General features: G+C 44.3%; 1 protein-coding gene across 1 annotated transcript in view; it reads left to right on the top strand.

Annotated features, from left to right (window-relative positions):
* Positions 1 to 22,780, top strand: part of LOC144732545 (cohesin subunit SA-2-like) — a 45,827-nt gene extending 23,047 nt beyond the window's left edge. The window contains exons 10-34 of the mRNA XM_078613970.1: positions 851 to 974; positions 2,372 to 2,470; positions 2,669 to 2,748; positions 3,622 to 3,732; positions 5,576 to 5,690; positions 6,997 to 7,114; positions 7,881 to 7,984; positions 8,350 to 8,442; positions 8,681 to 8,770; positions 9,091 to 9,294; positions 9,748 to 9,818; positions 10,591 to 10,678; positions 11,463 to 11,543; positions 13,083 to 13,175; positions 13,721 to 13,889; positions 14,590 to 14,729; positions 15,238 to 15,339; positions 15,716 to 15,864; positions 16,387 to 16,515; positions 17,344 to 17,552; positions 18,376 to 18,586; positions 20,352 to 20,459; positions 20,660 to 20,792; positions 21,347 to 21,427; positions 21,908 to 22,780. Of these exons, the coding sequence (XP_078470096.1) occupies positions 851 to 974; positions 2,372 to 2,470; positions 2,669 to 2,748; positions 3,622 to 3,732; positions 5,576 to 5,690; positions 6,997 to 7,114; positions 7,881 to 7,984; positions 8,350 to 8,442; positions 8,681 to 8,770; positions 9,091 to 9,294; positions 9,748 to 9,818; positions 10,591 to 10,678; positions 11,463 to 11,543; positions 13,083 to 13,175; positions 13,721 to 13,889; positions 14,590 to 14,729; positions 15,238 to 15,339; positions 15,716 to 15,864; positions 16,387 to 16,515; positions 17,344 to 17,552; positions 18,376 to 18,586; positions 20,352 to 20,459; positions 20,660 to 20,792; positions 21,347 to 21,427; positions 21,908 to 21,931 (2,926 nt within the window). The 3' untranslated portion in view covers positions 21,932 to 22,780. The remainder of the gene's footprint in view (positions 1 to 850; positions 975 to 2,371; positions 2,471 to 2,668; positions 2,749 to 3,621; positions 3,733 to 5,575; positions 5,691 to 6,996; positions 7,115 to 7,880; positions 7,985 to 8,349; positions 8,443 to 8,680; positions 8,771 to 9,090; positions 9,295 to 9,747; positions 9,819 to 10,590; positions 10,679 to 11,462; positions 11,544 to 13,082; positions 13,176 to 13,720; positions 13,890 to 14,589; positions 14,730 to 15,237; positions 15,340 to 15,715; positions 15,865 to 16,386; positions 16,516 to 17,343; positions 17,553 to 18,375; positions 18,587 to 20,351; positions 20,460 to 20,659; positions 20,793 to 21,346; positions 21,428 to 21,907) is intronic.
* The last annotated feature ends 605 nt before the right edge of the window (positions 22,781 to 23,385 follow it).

Consider the following 23,385-nt stretch of genomic DNA (forward strand, 5'->3'; position numbering starts at 1 on the left):
AATGCACGCTGAGCAAGTGTCTCTGACTTCGTAAAGCTCAATTTTACGTGACGTGCATCATGCTGTCATGCTGTGCGTGCCAAATAACATTTTCATATGCATATCGTGGCAAAAAAAGCATAATGAAAATAAAATCTCACCCAGGGGGCTTTTAAAACAGATGGTATCTCGTGCAATACGCCTCTTCCTGTAGCATTGGCAGTGCTACTTTGACAATATGATTGTCCTAAATCAGTGGCTACAGCACGTGGCGGCAGCTTTTTTCCCCTCGCCACCTCATTTATTTATTTATTTATTTCACGGGGCCATTGATCCGACGCTTTTGATGTCCTAGTAATAAATACGCCTCAGTGGGGAACAATCATTTGTGGCAAATAGCCAGCGCTGTAAAGCTGTCTCCGCGAAGCGCTCTAAAGTACAGGCCGCAATTCCACCACTGCCGACGGCGGCGTTGTGAAACGGCTCCATTTTTATTACGACTGTTATTGCTTAGCATGTAACTATTCAACCGCTTACCGCCCAGCACCGTTGACACGATTTGGAGTCAAGATTCGATTTGAGCCTCAATGTCTTGTGCAGTCACGTGCGGTCTCGTCTGTAATGTCTAAATTGTATTGTCGCCTTTATTCTGCCTCGTTCGATTTTATTCTGAGCGTTAGTTTAAAGTAATTATTTCAAAAAAATCGCCTACATTCAGGAAAATAGATGTTTATACACCATTCGATGCATCTCATGTATGCCTTAGAAGACATTTGAATTGCTCAATTGTTAACGTGTGCCTAGTTTTGTGCAAGGTACGCACGGTGGAACGGGCATTCTCTGAGCGCATGTGTTGGTGCGTGGGGAACAGGGATGCGATTGCGGAGATCCGTGCCGTGTGCATGGAAGAGATCGGAGTGTGGATGAAGTGCTACAGCGAGGCCTTTCTCAACGACTCTTATCTCAAATACGTTGGGTGGACGTTGCACGACAAGGCAAGGAGCACGGCGTTGTGACGGCAGCATTCTACGATTGTTTCGTGTTCATCGCCAACGACGTCTCACTCGTGTTGTTTACTTCAGATTGGCCCATAGAGTGTCTCACCCAATTACACCAACTTCTCACGGGGTTATAATAGACCCGTCCCAGTATTTGAGAAAGTAAATATTCACATTGTATTTTAGTAATTGTAAATTGGGATTTGGTTTTTGGATCACTGGTGAATGCTGGCCAAGAGTCTTTTTTTTTTCATAAGCGCAATATTTTAACGTGAATCCATACTTGTGCATAGCTTACACTAAAGTTCTGAAATCCGTGCTTGTTAGTAATACAATGTGCATTATTGTTTAGTAAATGTTTTAACATCCAATAGTGCCTCTGGTGGTGTAGTGGGGATTTACACCTTTGCAACATATTTTACATGAGCAGCATATAATTAAATAATGATATACAGCACTGTGATGTAAAATATGTTATAAATGTACATTAATTACCATACAAGTGTTAAAGTACTGCTTTAATATAATGGTTAATATATTCTATTATGAAGTGCTAATTTATTAATTGTAAAGCAAGCCATTCGAATAATGCATTTTATATTTTTTATTGCCAAAATACATGGTATGTTTTGATGAAATTTTACAAAAAAAATTGATTCATTGCTCAAAGTACAACACAAGCACATGTACTCGATCTGTGCATTTCATGTTTTCAGTTTTCATTAATTTTCAGTGCTCTGCTTTTGTGTAGCCGAGGAGAAAAATGTCCTCCCTGTTTTTGGGCACACCTTGGTTTGAGGCCAGGGTTGAGGGTATTCTCAGGCAGCCCTCTGCCTGAAACCCTGTGGGTCCAGAGCTTCAAGCATGGCTTATGGGACAATTGTGCCATGGAAGACAGCTCTTGCTGGTGTCCTTGTGAACACACAATCTACCCATCTCCCACGACTGGTCTAATGAGGTCCTTGTGGCACCGTGTTGGCAGCTCAAATATTCCTCCGCCTTGCTTGATCCTTAACCTCCCGGGTCAGCTGCTTGTAGTTTAAGCCCATTGAGTCCGCGATGTTCTGAATCCAAGTATTCTGAATCTGCTGATGTGCCCAAGGAACTGTAGTTTTTTTTTTATTAATGGTGACTAGAAGCAATTCTGTCCTTTCTGTTTTTTAAATATGATCCATACGTATAACAGACACTTGTGTATTATTTATGGGATTCCTAGCAAATTGTCAGTTCTAATGAGCACTCCATCTCTTAATAGGTGGGAAGCGTGAGTGAAAGGAGCACAGTTTGTAGCTATAGTGTGATGGCTGAGGCGTGTGTGTGTGCGTGCGTGCGTGTGTGTGTGCGTGCGTGTGTGCGTGTGTGCGTGTGTGCGTGTGTGCGTGTGTGTATTGCAGCAAGGAGAGGTGCGACTGAAGTGCCTCACCACCCTGCAGGGCCTCTACAGCAGCAAGGAGCTCACAGCAAAACTGGAGCTTTTCACCAACCGGTTCAAGGTATCTACACGCCCCTTACTTTGCATATGCCACCGTGGAAATAATAAACAATGAAAGAAAGATGTTGAGCAAGAGATTGAAAGGAAGCTTGGTTTGGTCTTGCTTTTCATTACATAGAAACTGAATGCATTTTTTTTTACTCTAAACAACTGCATTGTAAAGCCATCAAGTGAATCTATTGTTTTTTTTGCCACGCAGGACCGGATAGTGTCGATGACACTCGACAAAGAGTACGATGTCGCCGTGCAGGCAATCAAGCTCCTCACCCTTATCCTACAGTGAGTCACACCTGCATCCTGCCGTATCTTAGGCTGTAACCTTTGAGAGATAGGTGACAAAGAAGTTGCATTCGGAGCCTGGAAATTGAGGTAATAAATAACTGGAGAAAACGGTGGAACTGTGGTGTGAAAGTTTTAAATGGTTTGCGATAATGGTGGCTTCATTCATTACACTGTTGTGTAAATAAAAAAAAATTCTTACAATTCCAGTTGCGCATATCAGTGCCTGGTCATGACACAGATTTCCATTTGGAGCTGTTACAGAAAGCAGTGAATTAACCCAACTTCTGGACAGATTGTTGAAAAAAATAGATATGTTCTTCCTTCATTCACCTCTTATCTGTCCTAAGGTGGGCATGGGGGGGACATCTGATCGCAATTCATTCTAAAGAGGTGTTCTTCACCAGAAACAGTTTTGGTCCTCGGAGTTGACAAGTTCTAAGACCATTAACTCACGAGACTTGGGGAACCTGCTTTAATCATTGGTGGCTGAAACCCTGATTGGAATGCAGGATATTAATGACGCCATTGGCGCTCATTCCCCCAGGGAAAGAATCTTTGTTTCGAGCAGCAAACGTTTGTTTTAGTTAGGGCTGGGGGTTTATGGTGAGGATTACTTTGTTTAAAAAAAGAGTAGTACAAATATTCAGAAGGGGAATTAAGATTTCTTTCCGGGGTAATAAATGTTTTGGGAGAATATTTATTATCGGGCCCCCAGCTCGGTGCTTAGACATGGCATGAGCTCGCTAAACCACCAGGCCAATTCCTGTTTGCTCATAATTTGTTACAATGAGAGATGTACGAGGAATTACCCCTGTTTCAGCTGAGACGTATATACCACTCCCCCCCCCCCCCCCCCGGCCTTGCCTGCAGGACAAGCAGCGAGGAGGTGCTTTCGAACGAGGATTGTGAGAATGTGTACCACCTCGTCTACTCGGCCCACAGGCCTGTCGCTGTCGCAGCTGGAGAGTTCCTCCACCGCAAGTAAGGGCCCTTGACAGCACGACGCATTACCCACGTGCACTCGCGTACCAGCTACCGTTCACATAAAGACGCGAACTTCCAAGCACATTGCTTTGAACTACCAGGTACACAATGGGACCGCGTGCGTCATTGCTGCTGTACAGGGGAATATGTAGATGATTCCTCAGGGGCCTTACCGTTACTGCTCGACCAATTTCAACAAAACGGGTGTCATTTGAAGGCTTGTGTAGTTAATGCGAACGAGGTCAAAAGCAAATAATTAATTTATGCCGATTGGCTCTTGAGAATTGAGCATATCCGGCATGGTGCTGTTTATCAACTTTACCGTTTGCAGTAGCCTGTTTAAACCATAGCCATATGCCGTTGGGTTGTATGGAGCAGCTCGTTGGTTGGACGGTGGGGTGGGGGGGCAGTGACGAGATAAAATATACCCATGAGTGTTGAATCTCGATGGGATTCCGACTCCTATTAAATAAGTTTCAAATATATAATCGCGTAATAAAAAATAACCACCAATTGTCTGCCTTATTTACAAATTGCCATTTTTTTCTCATATGTCGAGCACACATTGTCAGTGGCGTGTCGTCAGTTGCAGCCTTGATGGATTCATGTGCCTGAGAGAATGGAAATGTATTTTGCGTGTCGAACAAATATTCAATAATTCGCAGAAAGTGTAATCTTCCTACTATTTGCAATGGCACTCTTTTGCATGAGTATGAGCAAGTGGTGTTTGCCAATAAGAAGGCATAATGATCATAGGGATGCAATGCCTCTTTATATTATGCATTAGTATCCTAGCTTAATGTACCACAACCTACTTTTGTTCTGAACACAAGCCCTCAAAGCGCACCGCCTGGGATCCCGAGGCTCGTTGGAGAGAGCACCCTGGGACGATGCCAATGTCCCTGAACAAGCACTTCATCGTAAAACCCACAGACAAATCCGCCAGTTTCAATCTCCTTCACAAAAAATTGCCTGCCTATAACCGTATCATAACGTAATACGGCAGATGCGGCTATCTTCTGCATCGGGGGACAATTAAGAAGAGCACACAAAACACGGTCCAACATTGTTACACACCACTGCCCCCTCTCCGATCACTGTTAAGCCCCAGCGCGCAGTGCCTGCTGGTATTGACGGTGTGCGCGAGGCGAGATGTGGCATTGCCTACAGGAGACCAGCAGGTGTCAGCACTTTTCTGCAATCGTCTGTCTGCCAGCAGAGGGCACCCTTAGCAGGGTCCACCCAACCCCGGCCCCATCCACAGATCCTTAAATAAACAGTTGTTTTTGTTTCCACGTTTAGATAGAAAAAGAAATACAATTAAATTAATAAATTGAAAATAATAAAAGCAAAAAACCATTTAAAAAATTGAAATAGTCAAATTAAATAAAAATAAATATGTAATAAATTGCATAAAATAAAAACCACGATGTTTTGATCGCAACATAAGCGGCCGAAACGTTGTGAGTTTTTGCTTTTATTATTTTCCATTTTTTTTATTATTGAAAGTTTTTTATTTTTTGTTTTCTATCTACGTGATTTTACCGAAAGACCCAAAGAATATGAATTATTGCAGTCACGAAAGCTTTAAGTCAAGATTTAGTGGTACCAATTTGCTCATTTAGGCAAAATAAGGGCGAATTGATACACTGTTTGATTGTAACGTTGGTGCCTATCCCATGCACACGTGATCAGCAGCTTCCACACATTCGATACACACCACCAAGTTTTCCACCTCTGGTAGCCATTGGCAAGTAAAGGACCTGATCTGAGCCATGGAATCTGCCCATGGGGAACCACACGCGTGTGTGTGTGTGCGTGCATGTGTGTGTCTGTGCAGGCTGTTCAGCAGGCACGACCCAGAGGCAGAGGAGGCGCTGGCCAAGAGAAGAGGGCGGAGGAGTCCAAACGGCAACCTCATCAAAACCCTCGTCTTTTTCTTCCTTGAAAGCGAGGTGCGCTTTGCCAGCAAAGAAAATAGTTTTCTTCTCATAGTTTTTTATATGCGTGCTGTATTAGCATCGTAGTCAAATCAATATTTCCTATGCAACTATAACAGGATTTTCTCAGAAGATAATATTTCAGAACCACTTGTGAAGTCACTTCAGTTATCCATGCAAATTGACACACCTTTTATTATGCCCTGCGAAGAGTATTGTGGCATTCTAATATAACAGAAAGTTTCAATTATCAAAGCTGGAAAAATGCCAAGCTAAGTATCAAAGCAAACGTAATTATTGATTACGATGACTGAAGTTATTGATGACTGGTCTTTAACCATTATCTCACGACACCTGAGAACCCAGTTGAATCGTGGGTGGCTGAAACCTGGATTCTACGTTGGCATCATAGTTGTGTTATAACACGGACCATGAAGCCACCTCCACACGCAAGTTCTAATAAAGAGCACATTCACAGCCACTCTGCATATGGGAAGATAAAAAAAACATTCTATTATAGGCAAAATATAATATGTAAATATCAGCGGATATCAACCAAACTATGTGTGGGGGCATAAAGGATTGTCCTGACATCCGACGACTCTAAAATGGTTCTATAAGTCTATACGCGCTGTCGGTGCTATGTCTGTGAATGTGCAGGGTGGCACAGTTGTAACACTGGTACCTCGCAGCAGGAATATTCTGGGTTTTATTCCTGACTCGGGCACCTTTTTGTGTTCTACATGGGGTTTATCCCCAAGTACTCGGGTTTCCTCGAATAGTAAAAAAACATACAATATAACTGGAGTTCGCCATACACGCCAATGCTAAAAGTTACCTGCAAAATACTCGCAAGGATTACACATGGCAACATCGCCCCCGACTGCGAAACACTTGACAGACCCCTCCTAAAAAACAGTCTTAAGACTTGGTGATCTATCATCGGTCAACAAGTATAATACATACGTCTTGTAGTTGCTGTTTTATTACATAATATCAATGTGGCATGATATATTTCTTATTCCATTCTATTTCTTTTGCATTGCCCCTGCTTTTGTAGTTATTCACACTCCGTGTCAGAAAATAGCAGGAGCTTTAACTTCAACCAGTGTGAACTGCAGTTGTATGCAGTGGACTGGCTTAAAACATTTAAATCCAAACACAAACATTATTGGATCCGGCTCTTGGCAGCATCGTGAGCCTCTAACCTCAACTCCCAGCGCACTTACAGAGTTCATTAAGAGTGACCAGATAAGGGGATTGAACCTGTGTTTGGCGATGTCGATGACATTCTGACCATAGTGCCTCTCCACCGCCTCAGTTGCACGACCATGCCGCCTACCTGGTGGACAGCCTGTGGGATTGCGCTGCCGAGCTGCTCAAGGACTGGGAAGGCATGACGGAGCTGCTCCTTGCAGAGCCCACGCAAGGGGAAGAAGGTGAGGCCAAGAGAATACACATCAGTGGACACCCAGAGCTTCACTTCTCATTGAATATTTTCTGGGTCGCCGGTAGACCGGGATGTGACACGTGATTAGTAGCCACAGCCATAACACACCTCTGATTAGCACGATTGGCTACGTACGGTGCAAAATAAGTTCAACATGCATGCATAACCAGAGGTATATTGGAGGTGGTGTGCTGGGTGTGAAATTATTTTCTGGGTTATGGACCCAGCCACACACAGCTGAAGTGGAATCCTGTGCGAACCCACCCACCTTACCCGATTGGCTCGCAAATGTAGTGAGATGAAAGATTACAAATATTCTGTGGTTTTTAATATAGATCTTCTGATGGTAACACTGCAACATGTTTTCAGAGTGCTGCTTTCTGTATGGCAAATGATGTTGGAGGCTTCAAAGAGATTCATGTTTTGACCACAGGTATAGGTCATGACTTGTGTAACCAATGAAGAAGGGATGTTGTTTGAGGTACAACGATAATCAAATGCATCTGCTGGCAAGAGTAGACCACTTTGCATGAGTTGTAGCCAATTTCTGTAATGTAAACCGTGGTTCCCCCACTCGTACGTGATTTATGTGCATCTTAATAAACATTAAAAGAGATGATGATTGTGTTCCTGCTGCTAATGATGGTGGTTATTGAGGCTATTTAGACATGGTTTCCTTTGTTTCCCCACTTTTGAGTCTTCACTTGTGCCCTGACCGTGTCTGGTTTTGCCATCTTCCATTATTTCTTCACCAGCCTTGACCGAGAGACAGGAGAGCGCTCTGATAGAGATCTTGCTGTGTACCATTCGGCAAGCGGTGGAGTGCCACCCACCCGTTGGGCGAGGAACCACAAAACGGGTGAGTGGACGTCTGGTGGGTGTGTCGCGCCAGCCTTGCTGCATGTCAGTTCCCTGGCTACGTCCATGGCTGTGTTTTTGAATAAGCGTCTTTGTGGGTGCCATGTCAGCAAGGTGGCATAGTGGGATGATGGGTTGCAAAGGCTCAGTCGACATGAACACTGCAGTGCATTGTACATGGTTTAGTTGGGGTTTTACGACATGTTGATACGGCATTTACATACATAATATTTTCAGTCGGTGTCATTTGTGAGCGAAATGACCAAAATGCAGGTATTAATGCATTGCAAAGATCTTAAGCGTTTTGTTCTGGAATTTGTGTGTTTTTTTAAGAAACTGAATTATTTTTGCATGTGAAATTTTCAGATCCTGACGGCAAAAGAGAAGAAGACGCAATTGGACGACCGCACAAAGCTGACGGAGCACTTCATTGTTGTTCTTCCACAGCTGCTCGCCAAGGTGACTCGCACTCGCCTACGCCGCCGAGCTGATGTAGGAAGGATGCAGTCAGGCAAACAAATAGTTCTTCCATCGCACATATGTACCCAGGCTGCGTCCCAGACTTTCTGACATGTTTGTATACTTCTCATTGATGGTCAACCCATATCTACGACCTTCAGGATATAAATGCATAGTTGCATAACCTTGGTTATTATATGACAAAAACCTAACGTTTGTCGAACAACCTCTTCCGCAGTACGCCGTCGACGCAGAGAAAGTAACAAATCTACTACAGATCCCGCAGTATTTTGACCTCGAGATCTACAGCACAGGGAGGTTGGAAAAGGTCAGTGTGCATATGAAAACATTTCAATGGCTTGTTTTTATAAAATCTCGTTCTGCACAGAGGGGTTTATGATGTACATATTTTCAAATGTTAATACTAATGAACCCGAGTATTGCATGAATAACCACTTTTCACATACTCTGTACTCAGAATAAAATTCCTTACACACGGGAGGCTAGGCTTTAAAATACAAGTCGAAAATACGTGACCAAAATTCTTCCGGAAAAATGTTCCATCGTACTGTTTGCTTCAGTAACTTCTGCACGAGAGCTGTGCGCACATTGCATCCCACATCTGCAATGCCTCCCATCTGATTGCAGCACTTGGAAGCGCTGCTGAAGCAGGTGCACGAGATTGTGGAGAAGCACGTGGAGGCCGACGTGCTGGAGACGTGCAGCAAGACCTTCCAGGCGCTCTGCAGCGAGGAGTTCGCCATCCACAACCGCGTGGACATCGCCCTCTCGCAGCTCATTGACCAGCAGGTGGACAAGTTCAACCACCTCGTGGACGACATCGTGCAGGAGGTGGGTCCATTTTAAACGAGCGATGGGATGCCTTGTAGTTGCGGAGCGTTTACTTGGCCTCTTAGCCAAGCCTGAAATGTTTATTTTTAACAGATAAATAAAACACGTTTTTGTGAATGTAGCACCCACCCATTCTGTACGCTGTATGACCAAAATCACTCTGAAAGCATCTGATCTGGGTCAGATCTTGGTAGCAAATTAGGATTGAGCCTGGATAGTGCTTTGTCGGGAGACCACCAAGCACAAGTCACTACTGAAGGCTGTAGGAATATGTGGCACAGGGCAGTGCAGAAAAAGACTTTGTCGTACTGTACCTCTATGCTATTTACCTTCAACCTGCACTGACCAGGGTGGGAAAGTATGGACAATAAACTCCTGTGACCCACACGGTATGGGGGGAAACCTTCTTCCAGCAGCGGATCAACAGTGGGTCTGTACTTGCATTCTCCACAGGGCGAAGAACCGGACGATGAAGAGATCTACAGCATCCAGGCGACGCTGAAGAGAATAACAGCCTTTCACAAGTGGGTCGTTGCAGACGGCAATGCTTAAACTGCGTGACACTTTGGCTCAACATCCTGATACCAAATAGTTCTAATCAGCAGCCAGATTGCAGATGGAGTCTAAGCACTCATTAAAGCGGAACCAATCAAACTTGTTGGCTGTTGATACTGGTGCTGGCGAGCTGTCGTAATACTAGTATTCATAGCATATCCTGCCAGGTTTTTGTCAGCTCCCAATCCGATAATTGCGCGTTAAATTGTTGGATGAGGAGCGAGTTTACTCAGCCCTTCATTTGTTTGTGGTTAATAAAATGAATACCGCTTTGTAGGAAGTCGGGGGAGCTTTCCTGTTGAGTGCGCTGCCCCTGCCCTAAGAATGTGGGAACATCCACGAATGTTACAGGGCTCTAAATGATGTTGCCGTACTCGCATTTGAGCAGGAAACTATTTGATTTTTTTTAATTAACCGTGGTTCTAATCCACTACTGCCTCGGCTGTCTCACACTTAATTAAACATTTCTGAAAAATGTTCTTGAAGGAGCAGTTTTCTTTTTAAAAGTCTACTTTTGGTTAAATGTATTCAATAGTAGTATTTTCTCATTTCAGCCTGGCAACTGTGTGACGGCTCCGCTTCTTAGTCTGTCAAAGGAAAAATATAATGGAAATGCAGACTCTCTTTTCCTGCGTTATTAACATATTAAACAAAATGGGTCCAATGCTCTATTTAAATTGCCATTTGTTGGTCTTTATGCAAGTTGCATGAATTTATTCTGACTCCTCTTGCACTTGGTAGCGCGCACGACCTGACTCGCTGGGACCTCTTTGGGAGCTGCTATAAGCTCCTGAGGACAGGAATTGAGAGTGGAGATATCCCTGAACAGGTATGTATGCGTCTGTGACACAGTCCAGCCAATTACTCATCACAACGCAATGATAATGTCGCATAAAATAAGGTGCAACCAATGAAAACAAAGGCTGTTCCCGGGTTGTCTGATGAGTTTAAAGCTCCGTTTATGAGAAATAATCTTCAAAGTTCGGGTTGGATCCTCCCATCGCAGTGTTCCATGTTATTGATGTTTTAAAACTTGTGATATGGCCTCACAGTGACATCGCAAGAGTGCCGTAATTACACTCATGGTCTTTACTTTTAACACTCTCAACACCAAAGTTTCAAACTCATGTTGGATAGTCTGGAACATGTACCTTTCAGTGTGTTTTTACAAGATGAGAGCTGTGGCTTCTGTTGTCGATTTAAACACGTATTGATTGCGTAGGCAGTGGTGTATAAATGCGTTTAACACAATCCTCACCACCTTCACGAACACTGCCTTATAATAATTGAACATGTACCATTGCCCTCTATTTTTGTAATAAAACAATGTTAGTGACGACAAGTTTCATTTTTCATCTTCCTTCACAGCACCAACTCGCCTCGCTTCGTTAAAGTCCGGTGATTGGCCTCTAGCACACTTAACCTTATTAACACATGTGGAATTGGCTATGACATTAATTTCAAATGTTATTGAAGACTTGTATTTTCAGTATCGACTCTTGTTCAATCTTAGACCACCTGCTTTTGATCGACCCGCGATCTCCGTCCGTCTCCAGACTGTCGTGTTTCTCGTTACACTGCACTGGTGCGTGCTTTGTTGTTTCCTGCTGCAGGTGGTCGTACAAGCACTTCAGTGCCCGCACTATATCATCCTGTGGCAGCTGGCCAAGCTCTCGGAAGGCACGCCTACAAAGGTTAGTTTGTCGAGTTAAGATTGAGCACAATACGTGTCTCTAGTTGCTCCCTTGATGCCAACAACACTTCTGGATATTGCCTTTCTCCTGTGTGTTATGAAGCTTTAAATGAAAAGGAAATACTGTCGATATAATCTTGAAGAGGAGGTTTGTGATTAGTGAAGCACATGCGCAGGATGGAGTAAGGAAAGTTTCCGAGAGAGGCTTTGGATTCGGTACGCAATGGTCGATGACCAAATTCAAGACCTAAATCCAGATGGTGGAATAGTCGACCTTCGGGGTTGGGTGTTGATTTTGCAGCAGCTGTGGGATTTAGTAGAAGAAGAAGAAAGCCATGGTTAGGTATGGTGGAATTCGTGTCATTCGCGTTGATAGCCTCTTGACCTCTACTATTACGGTGTAAAACCTTTCCACTGTGAAAGATTATGCATTTAATTTTGTTCATTCATCTGTTCATTCAACTCATTTTCAATCTACATTATTGCTACTTCTCAAAATAATGTTAAGTCCGTGTTTGCTGAGCCACTGACTCATTGGAAAGGCTTTTAATTTCAAAACACATGTCCTGAAGTTTTGTGTAATGATTTTTGTAACCATAACTTATCAACGCAGATAGCATCCTTGTTATTAATGCCTCACCTGTACTGCATCATAGTTGATGCAAACTGAAGTTGTACTCTTAAATATTAGTTTAAACCCTTCATATCTGGCTTGTTCTCTGGGCTGTCCAGTAAAACCTTAATTCGTAGATTTTTCTTTTGCAAAATTAGATTCTTTGCAGTTTTATATTTGTATACCAGTTTAACTTTTGCGCCTTTTCCCTTGGACGATGTATTATTTGGCAACGTCACGTCATGGGGGAGAGGGGTACTTGTGCAGCGCATGAGTGGATTTTGGTCCCTGTGTACGCACCCAAGCCATTGTATCAGTTGTGCCACCATCTGCATGCTGAAGCTCTTACTTTTGTACTAAATGAGCCTTATTTGTGGTGTGTTTATTGTGGTGTCTAAGCGTCAGGTGAGTGGAGGAAGTGAGAGACAGGGTAAAAGGCAGAAAAAAGTGATGAATTTAGCTCAAAAAGTAGTCCTCATTCTGACTTTCTCTCCAATAACATCAACATCATTATCACAACCCCATCATCATATAAGGCAAATAAAACTTCCAAATTTACAGTAATTTAGTGATGTTTTTAAATTATATCTTGTATTATTTGTGTTTATCCATTTGTATTATACATTTAATTTTAGTATGTGGATGTTATATATGTGTACTATACTGGATTAATGTTATTAAACATTTTAATTTTTCCCATATGATCAGTCTTACATGGGAACCCTTTTCCCGTAAAAACATTGTATCTACATTTGCAAATTCTATTTTCGCGCACATTTTAAAAAAACAGAACCCTCCCGAATGTTCTTGGTTCTTTCGGTAAATAACCAAGAAGATGAATCCTTGCAAAGCTTTAAATCGAAACCTCCCGAATGTGTCCAAGGCCTTGCCGTATTGACAAGTGCGTTTCTGTGTATTGTTTTCCAGGATGAGTTTGTGACTCTGAAAAAGCAAGTGAAGGTTTTCTGCCAGCTTTGTCAGCACTACCTCACCAGCGTCAACATGGCAGTCAAGGAGCAGGTAGGGGGGATCAACCAGAAACTACGGGAAAAGTGGCTTACCTGCATTTTCCATACAAGCCATTAATTTAATGTATTATCTAAGTAAAAAATATAAACGTGCCAAAGTGATTATAAAAAAAAAACCTTACAAATTATATTGCACAGAATTTGATTTGGAAACAATCAGTTCCAATCAACCTACCCACTTTGTATATTTTTATTTCCAATAGTTTAAACACTAACTTTTGCATGCTTGTTGAAAAATATACCGGCTGTCCAGAAATAGAGGGATCGCACAGAAACCTTTCGAGATATTGTGTTCCAATTACATACGGCCTCATCTCTTTGATATCATAATATGCGAATTATTTTTACTTAGTTTCAGCCTGCACATACATTCACTTGATGGGTTTTTTTCACCGTGGCCAGCTATTGCGGCCATAAATAGTGAAATGGCACGGACTCTTCTGGATGTTATAACGATTGTTACCGTGTCTGCGCCCCCTCCTTCCCTGCTTTCCAACCTCCCCACGGCCCCGCGACCCCCCACTTCTTGCACGGCAGGCGTTCACGCTTCTGTGCGACATGCTGATGATCTTCAGCCATCAGATGGTGTCCGGCGGGCAGGAGGCACTGCAGCCGCTCGTCTACAACCCCGACGCGTCGTTGCAGGCCGAGCTGCTCAGCTTTGTCATGGACCACGTCTTCATCGAGCAGGACGACGAGAGCATGGGTACATGCCAGCGGAGAAAGGAACATTCGGCTACCCCTGGCGGCAGCGTTGTGGGACATGTGCCCAGCCCTTTACGTGTTTGATAGGTTTGTGCCAGCTTACTCGCTGGCTACTTGCAGCGTCGAGAGCTGACGGCTGTATGCAGGCTGTGTCTCATATCTGTTCCTTGCCTTGTGATGCACCGTCTGCTGCTATATACGCGAGGCTCTTGATAGAACCTGTGGTGACATTCACTGTGAGCGCAGACTCCTGGTTTGACATCACAATATGGCAAGGGTCTGTTTGTCAGTGTTAATAAAATAAAATAACATTCTGATCCTTCAGCCTATGGTCTTTCTCGACCAATGTTTTCGAGCAGCATTTAACCTCTTTAGTCTTGTAAGAAGACAAAAGTGTGCACATGCCACGATAAAGCTTAAACATTAATCGGATAACATGCTATACTTCTTGACACGACCTGTAGCTCAAGGCCTCAGTACAAAGTTGGGAGATGTTTTTTTTTTATCGGCCAAAACTTAACACAGGGAGACACTCGGCACAATCATTACTTTTTTTGTATTTAGTTGTCCTTCCCCGCACCTCCGATTAGCACGGTTGGCTACGTACGGTGCAAAAGAAGTTCAGCGTACATACATTGCGATGATGTTGCCAATGATGATACTGGTGGATTGACAGCAGGTTGTGTTTTAAAACCACCTAGATGGCGATGAAGAGGATGAGGCAAACAAAATCGAGGCACTGCACAAGCGGAGGAACTTGCTGGCTGGCTTCTGCAAGCTTATCGTCTACAACGTGGTGGACATGACTGCAGGCGCGGACATCTTCAAGCACTACATGAAGGTGAATGCATGTCCCACGCCTTTCTCATCTCGTTTCAATACCTGCAAGAGTGTAGTGCCTAGTAGCTGCAGAGTTATTTGGTTACTTATCAAGAAATTGCGATTTACCTTCATATACAGAGGCATTGGAAGCAGAATATTTACAAGTTTGTTTTACTATACTCGAGCAACCATTGGGTGGTGGACATCTCCATTGGTGGTCCTGAGTACCATTTATTCCACATTCCAACTGCAGGGCCAGTCTGCGTATGATGATCACTGTTGACTTTCCAACAAATTTGGATTAATTTATTCGACTGAAACGATGATGCACTGAGTCAACACCCGGCCGAGATATGAACTTGTCATCTTCACACTGTGACTTCAACGCTGTAACCACGTAACAACCTGGCAAGCATAATTCTAGTTGTTAAAAATGTTAATCCTGTTACATATTTCTTGTTTTTAAGTAAAAAAAAAACTGCAAATGACACTCAATTTATGTGCTCTGTTCATGCCGTCCTGTGCAGTATTACAATGACTACGGAGATATCATCAAGGAAACTCTGAGCAAGACGAGACAAAATGACAAAATCCAGTGTGCCAAAACGCTCATCCTCAGCCTACAACAGGTAAGAATTTCATGTTGAATCAACATTACAGTGCTCCCTCCTTCTTAGTCAATTCCTATTCGTCGTGGGCCATATGCACCCTCTGCTATTCACGCTAGGAAAATCGATTGGAATATAAATACGTTTTACCTTATCCAGCTTTAGATTTTTTTTCAGGATGCGTGTATCTCCTGCTCAGTTGACAGGCGCAGTGGTTCCATTTACCACCTTAGCGCAATCTGATGTAGCCTGAAGGCGATAAACGACTCGATTGAATAAAACCACAACCATCGGTTCAGTAATCCTATTACAGAAACATGTTAAGTCTACCTGCTGGCCATTGATTCTCTGTACCCTCTTACGCCACCCCGTACCCATCGCCCTGCTCTGTGAACAGCTCTTTCACGAGCTGCTCCAAGAGATGGGCCACAACCTGGACCGGTCATCGGCAGCTTTCAACGGTGTCAAGGAGCTGGCACGGCGCTTCTCGCTCACCTTCGGTCTCGATCAGCAGAAGACGCGCGAGGCTGTGGCGGCATTGCACAAGTATGCACACATACACGGAGACGTATCTCCCGTGCGACCTTTTCTTCTACCCCCTTAACCACTGGCATATCGTAGCCGAGCCAGCGGAGAGCTCTCGCGGTATATGGGTGGTTTTCCCTGGCAATTTGGTGTGCCGAGCTGTGACCAAACTGTTACGCTGGCCTCACGAGACACCTGAATCTATCTCGGCGCAAAGAAGGGCCTGGAGTAAATTTAATGCCAAATTCATTGTGTGTGGCATCCGTCGGTACACTATGGGAACACAGCATTCCGATTAGGGTTCAACTGATCCTATAATCCACACAAATGAGGCAATTAACACTTGAACTCGATACTGTTAACTTGTTATAAATGTGCTTTGCTCTACTGCTTACTGAGGCACGTCGCCCACCTCTCCAGGTGGATGTGTTTCTTTTAAAAAAGACTTTCTTCCTCAATCTTCCCACGCTATCGTAGTTGTCTCCAGCGGTGTTGAATTGTTGAATCACTGCCGACTATCTCGGTTTGCCATGTTGATTGCAGGGACGGCATAGACTACGCGTTCAAGGACCTAAACCCAAACGGACCAGCCTACCCGCCGCTCAACCTCCCCTTCCTCGATGTGCTCAGCGAGTTCTCGTCCAAGCTGCTGCGGCAGGACAAGCGCACCCTGTAAGTGACCCACCCACATCTCCTCCTCGCCATCGTCATCGCCACTGCCACCGTCGTTGGCTGCTGTGCATATTCTGTGCATGGCTCACCTTGTGTGGTTATTAAAAAAGCAGGAATCTTCTCAAAAGAGCCTTGATGGTTCCCTGATGTTTTCCTGAGTAAATAAAGGAATTGATATATCAACTGATGAGTTCAATGTCATTGACTGAAACACATTATTTTGTAACGTTGATTTAATCTTCTGCAATATATTACCAGTTTGTCACAATCAATTTGGCTACATGGCATTGATTACTCATAAATGTGAAACTGATATTTGGCAAATAAAAGATCAACAGCCGTTCACAATAATATTTACCCAGGAAAGCCTCGCTGAATTTGAAGATTTTGAAGCAGACAGGTTCTGCCTATGATTTTCTGAACTTAAGTATTCTATCTTGATTTAAGTATTCTATCATGTGGGGCGAAATAGGAGTGACCCAAGAAAACCCTCACATTTGACAAAATAACTAAATATCCACTTTGCAGATAACATTCACCAACCCATGTGTCTTGTGGCTTCACGATTGTTTTGCCTTATGGTTAAGTATAGAATCCAGCCTAATAGCTGCCATCTGTCTTTGTGTGCATGTGTATATACTGGGTTTGTAGCGGCACCGCGCGACAAAACATCACCACTGGGGAGACGGGCAGCCAGGCGTAGTGCTGGCCACAAGGCACTCTCTTGTGCCCTGACGACATTCATAGATATGCACCAACGCCACCTGCCCCGACAGCGTGGCGAGGTTATACAGGGCGAATAATTACATTTGTGCATCCGTGCGACAGCTACGCGTACCTGGAGAAGTTCATGACGGACCAGATGGTGGAGCGGCGCGAGGACGTGTGGCTGCCGCTCATTGCGTACCGCAACTCTCTGCTCACGGGTGGCGGCGAGGACGACCGCATGTCCGTGGTGAGCGGCTCCAGCAGCAAGGCGTCGTCGGCGCGCGGAAAGCGCGACAAGGCCGGGCCGGCGAGACGGCGGCACACGGACGGTGAGAGCTGAACGCACGTACACGCGCAAGACAGTCAATATTCATCGCTGGGTGTTGGTGACATCACCACAGTGCTTGTGCTCGGTGAAAATTTGAGTGACACCTAAAATGTTGGTGAAGGGCTTGCTGGCAGAAGGTGACGGGACAGACCCGGCTATTGTGGATAAACTGACTGGCAGATGCACCAGTCTGTATGTATGTTGAACTCCTTTCGCACTGTACATAGCCAACCATGTTTAGCGGAGTTGCGGTGAAAAGACAATAAAAATGTGTATGCACGCATGCAGATGGTTTTGAAATGTTGATATGAGTAATATTTCTATCCTGAACCATATGCTTTGAGGGGTGCGTGATGTTTGTACAATTAATCGTGTGATATGCATGTCAATGAATGTACAACTTCAATTATAATTCAAGGCAATGGCTGCAGTCGCAGTCGTACAGCCACAGGTAGAAAACACCTTGCCTGCTTGGTCATTGTTGGAAGGGCGATTATTTATCCTACAGTCATCCCTCATTAAACGTTAACTCAATATACAGAATTTTGCTATGATGTAAGTTATACATTTAGGGAACGCATTCGATATACATTTTGTTAAATTCTCATTTACGGAATTATTCATCTATACATTGTTCATATTTTGGAGGGGAAGTTGAGTAATGCACGGTCTGTTGTATGTCCAAGCATGCATCTCATGCTGCTGCAGGTCATATGTGCGTGGCGCTTTTAATGCTGTCCCGATTTTCCGAGATTTATTTTGAGTATTATTAATATTCTCGCATAAAATGATCGTGTTTTTTTTTGCCGCGCACGCCTGCACAGAGGAGAGCAACGACGGTTCGTGGATGGGCGGGCGGGAGGACACGCTGCGGACACCGGGCACCTTCCAGCCGCCCGCCATGACCTCGACGGCGCTGAGGGGAGAGGTGGGGGGGCCCCCGCCGCGGGGCGGGGAGGAGGGGGGCGGCGCTGGCGTGTACCCCGAGGAGCACGACGGCTCGGAGCACGGCTCCGACATGGACTACATGCAGGGGTGAGTGTTAGAACAGCACGTGGGGCGGGGGGGGGTGCATGGCTACCTCCTACATAGGTGGGGACTATGCGCATGGGGGGGGCCTGGCCCCCCCTTTGGCATGGCCCATAAAGGAATATGCAACCCGAGGGAACTTTCATCTCACCAGGAATTGGAAAACAAGCCATTAAGACAACATGGAACGTGGGCTTGTTTGCGATGGAATCCTCGATTAAATCATAGTTTGATTTCAAAATCATCGTGGTAAAAAAAGATGTGGGTAACAAATGTGAACAGATACAACTAGAAATGAAGGTGAAATTGCACATGAAGTTCAGAATAATTAATAATTGTTTACTAAACCAATTACTAAGCTCGTTATAAAATACTAGCCTATAGCCCGTCCAAGGACGGGTGTATTGCAGTAAATCTGAAAGTTGCAAGCGAAAAGCAGATGGTGATGTCATATTAATTGCATCCATTAGTGTGCAATTTGTAAGGCCGCGGTGACAGACTTATTTAATTTTAACGTTATAATCCCTTGTTCATCACGACGTCCTTTTTACTTCGATGTCTCAACAGCGTGACGGAGACCGCGTGACGTGAGGGGTGTGCCTTAGTAGTGACGGTTGTGAGTTGATGCTGAGGAGGGGGGATGAAGTGGCCCCCCCACCCACATGTGGAGTGACGTCACCCGCTCATGATTATTAATGAGGGGGGGGTCCATTTGTAGGACGTCACCTGGTCATGATTATTAATGAGGGGGCTGTTCGATGTGGAGTGCCATCCCCTGCGTATGATTATTAATGAGGGGGGTGGGGGGTGATCCATGAGGAGTGACGTCACCTGTACATGATTATTAATGACGGGGGGAGGGGGGGTCCATGTGGAGGACTGGTCGACGTGGAGTGACGTCACGCGCGTTACACACAGACAGACATTCTTGGCTCATTATGAGTAATATAAACAGTACAGTATGTAATGCAGTTACATTTTAATAAATGTAACTGTAATATATTGGTGTTAAAATCGGCTTTTGAGGGAATGACTTCAAGGTACAATTGAGAAGCAAAGTTATCCCTTTTCTATCCAGGTAATGCTTTGCTGCGTGCGTACAAGTTTGAAGCTTCAATCGTCAGATAAAAAGACATTAAAATCATGGTCAGGAGCTGTCTCAACATTCAAGTGACAACACTGCATTGTCTTTATTAATGGTCAGAGTGAAATCAATAAGGTTGCCATGGTGATACACTTGTACATACTTTAAAGACTTTTTGACAGCCCAAGACACACAGCCCATACACGAATTAGATTCTCTGCTCAGGAAATGGGGGCTCGGTGTTTCTGGGTCAGGTTTCTCATAATGGATGTCGCTGACATCCTGCTTAAGCCATTGTGGCTGGATGTCTCTTAGGGGGATCTAAATGGTTGCACCAGAGATGCTAATCAAGTCGAGCAGAGATTCTTGGTTTCAATATAGGTTTCGGCCACCTGTAGCTAAACCACTTAATTTCGGTTAATATTTCAGCCGAGTAACCAATTCATGCAAAAATCCACCAAACTTAGTTTTTTCTCTAATACCAAACCCAGCTCCAAGGACTAAAATGTATAAGCATGGCACATTGTAACTAAGTTGGCTACTCTACTGTGAATGTGATGTCACTGTCGTCATACCATTTCAGCAGCAAATATTCTTGTCCGAAACTACTTTAACATCATGCATATCACTGCAGTAATGCCGACCCAACGCACTCACAATGTTACCTTTGCACGATGCCACGCGCAGCGCGCAGATGTCGTGGATAGACCCGCAGCGGCCAGCTACCGTGGACGACGGAAAACGGCGAGAGCGCTCCGTCATCAGCTACGCCAAGCCCAACGCCCGGCCGCCCGTGTGTGTACCTTCGCCGTCACTCCCAGCACACTGCCCACACTCGAGAGATTTTTTGCGTCCACCGAATTTTGTTTGTGCAACAGTACATCGCAAATGCAAACCCACGTGCGCACGATGGCGTTTTAGTTGCCGCTGCTGTGCTTCTCCGTCCCTTTCTTTCTGGGTGACATTTTACACGTGCTTTAACTGAAATCCCGCAGTGCACGTGGTCCCAACTTGATGGAGGATGATGAGGAGCCCATCGTGGAGGACGTGATGATGTCATCAGAGAGCCGACTTGAAGACCTCAACGAGAACATGGGCTACTTCGATGACACACTGGATATCGACTTGGTAAACCATAAAACCTTATTAGTGACGACAGCTGCCTCAGATGATTGCAGAAAATTACATGTGCTCTTTCCTGAAAGATATTAGCGAATCATAAATGTCAAATTCTACGCTGCCAAATAGTGCCTCCTTGTTGTTGTACACACAGACCATTGTGTGGTGCTCATCTCTGGCACCTAAGCGATATTCTTTATTCCTGTGACGGGGATAAATCTCCATATGTTTATCACCGATATAATGCAGAGGTGGAATATTCCACACGCACTACAATGGAATATAATTCAAATCCCTTTTTTAAAAAATCGGCATGAATGTATGTTATGGTTACTTGTAATCTACAGTGGCTCCCTCTTCCAGTCGAAGCCACGTTGCTTTACAAACAAATGTTCAATTCTTACCCACATTACACAGAGAGAGAGAGCGTGCTTCACATGTATAGTGGAGAATAGGTTGTAACGGTTCGTACCAAGTTGGCTCTTGGTACGTATTGACGAGTTTTGCTGCAAGTGCTTTTGCCATGTGCCAGTGTTGACGAACGCGCTGTGTGCGGCATGCAGCCGGCCTCCAAGAACCGGCGGGAGAGGAACGAGCTGAAACCCGACTTCTTTGACCCCGCCTCCGTCATGGAGGATGACAGCGTACGTAGCAAATTCACTTCGCTGGCGCCTCGTTTGTCCCTGCAATGGCCAATAGCGTGCACTTACGAAGTTGTTTGTGAGATCGAAATCCAAAGCAGGGACGTTTTTTTGTTGTTGCCAATATAAGCAAGATATGACAAAGAATCATTAACCAAAGCCACAGCTGCTTAGCTCTGACAATTAATTATATTGGTGGATTGCTAAACTTTACACAAGCAGAACTGTTATGCCTCGGTGACTGACTAATGCCCAGTTAAAAATACAGTGTTAATGAATGCACTGTTTCACTCTACTCCTGCACGATATGAACACGATGTACTGCATTTAATGAAAACACTCATTGTGTGTAACCACTGCTGCACATAGGTGCGTTTTTATATTTAGATGCTCAGGGCACCAGTGTTGGATGTCCTGCAGGAGTGAGCATTGTGTACCTAATCATCACATATACATATATTTTCTATGTGTCTTGTCGCACAGGTTTTGGGAGTCTCCATATTCTGAGTGTGGTGCAGTACTTGCTGTCGAAGCAATCTCCCAGCCTCCCTCTCCAGCACCCACCCACCCAGCCGTCTTGAACCCCACCCTCAGCAGAAGAGAATTTGCAAGTGTTAACGCAAGCAAGTTGGGAGTATTTAAAACATGAAAAGGAGATTAAGAAGAGTTGTGCTTTGGAGAGGTTTATTGCCTCTCTTGCCTTTTTAACCTGTTATTTTATTTTTTTAATAGTTCCGTGTAACACAGTACTTTATCCAGATAAAAGATCCTCAGGTGTACCATAGTCTTAAGGATGCATTATATAGCCAGCACGTGTGTTTAGAAAATGGATCTTTTTTCTTTCGTCATTGCTTATATTTTTTATTTTGTTTCATTATTTTTATTGCAAGTTGGGAGAGGTGTGTTAGAGTAGCTTGCCAAACACTGTGCATCTTTTCTCATTTCCTATCTTGAGGCATAATAATGTAAGACATTTGTAATAAGACTGACCGCTCCACTCAAGCTACACAGGAATCCTGGAATGGATGGATCCACCTGGCTTCTTGGGCAACGCAGCAACCGATGAAGCTTTGCGCATAAAACTATTGTCTGATGCTATATCGATTATAAATCTTTTTATGTACCCTGTACGTCGTAAACGTATATCTAATGTGGCATAAAACAAAAATGACAAAAAAAAGATGTTTAACATGGGAATTTAAGATAAAAGTTTTAAAATGATTTTTGTAACACTTTGGAATGTGTTAGTATGTGTTCCTTGCGTGGAAAATCAGTTGTAAATACCCCGATCTGTGCTGTAGCACACTCCAGTACACGCGCACGCAACAGCATTTAATAAAGTCCCGTTTATAGAGAGTGCAGCTTGTGATGGCTTTGCTTGTGTGCGATATGCGTAACGCGGCAGTACATTATGAACTCGTTTTCCAGACGTCGGTGGCGTGTAATACCTGAACCATTGCTGGACCGCCCTTCCTTGATCAACCCTGCACTAGCCAGCGCGTTGAAATATCGTCAAACAAACCCCCATGACCGACATCGCGTTGGGAGGCATTCATCCAGTCGTGGATTGACAGAGGGCTGTAAATGATTATGAATCCTAAAAGCACACCATCTTTTTGTTACATATTCCTGGTATCCTGTATGATGGCCATCTGTGTATTTGGTAAGGTCCCACTCGGTACAGTTTGTGTTTCCCGAAGTGACCTAGACACAAATTATAGCTCGACGAAAGTGGCTTATCATGTGGGGATTTATAGCCGCCAAGTACTCTAAACACGTGTTTCTAAATGTGGAGGGAAAAACCGGAGGGCCCGGAGAAAAATCCACGCGGCCACGGAGAGAGAGACATGCAGACTACAAATATACAGGCATCGGGGTCGAACCCCGTGACCTCTTGTGTAGAACCCCGTGACCTCTTGTGTAGAACCCCGTGACCTCTGACCTCTTGTAGAGAACCCCGT

This window comes from Lampetra planeri, chromosome 43, assembly GCF_965212315.1.
Source record: "Lampetra planeri chromosome 43, kcLamPlan1.2.h2, whole genome shotgun sequence".
Taxonomy (NCBI): Eukaryota; Metazoa; Chordata; class Hyperoartia; order Petromyzontiformes; family Petromyzontidae; genus Lampetra; species Lampetra planeri.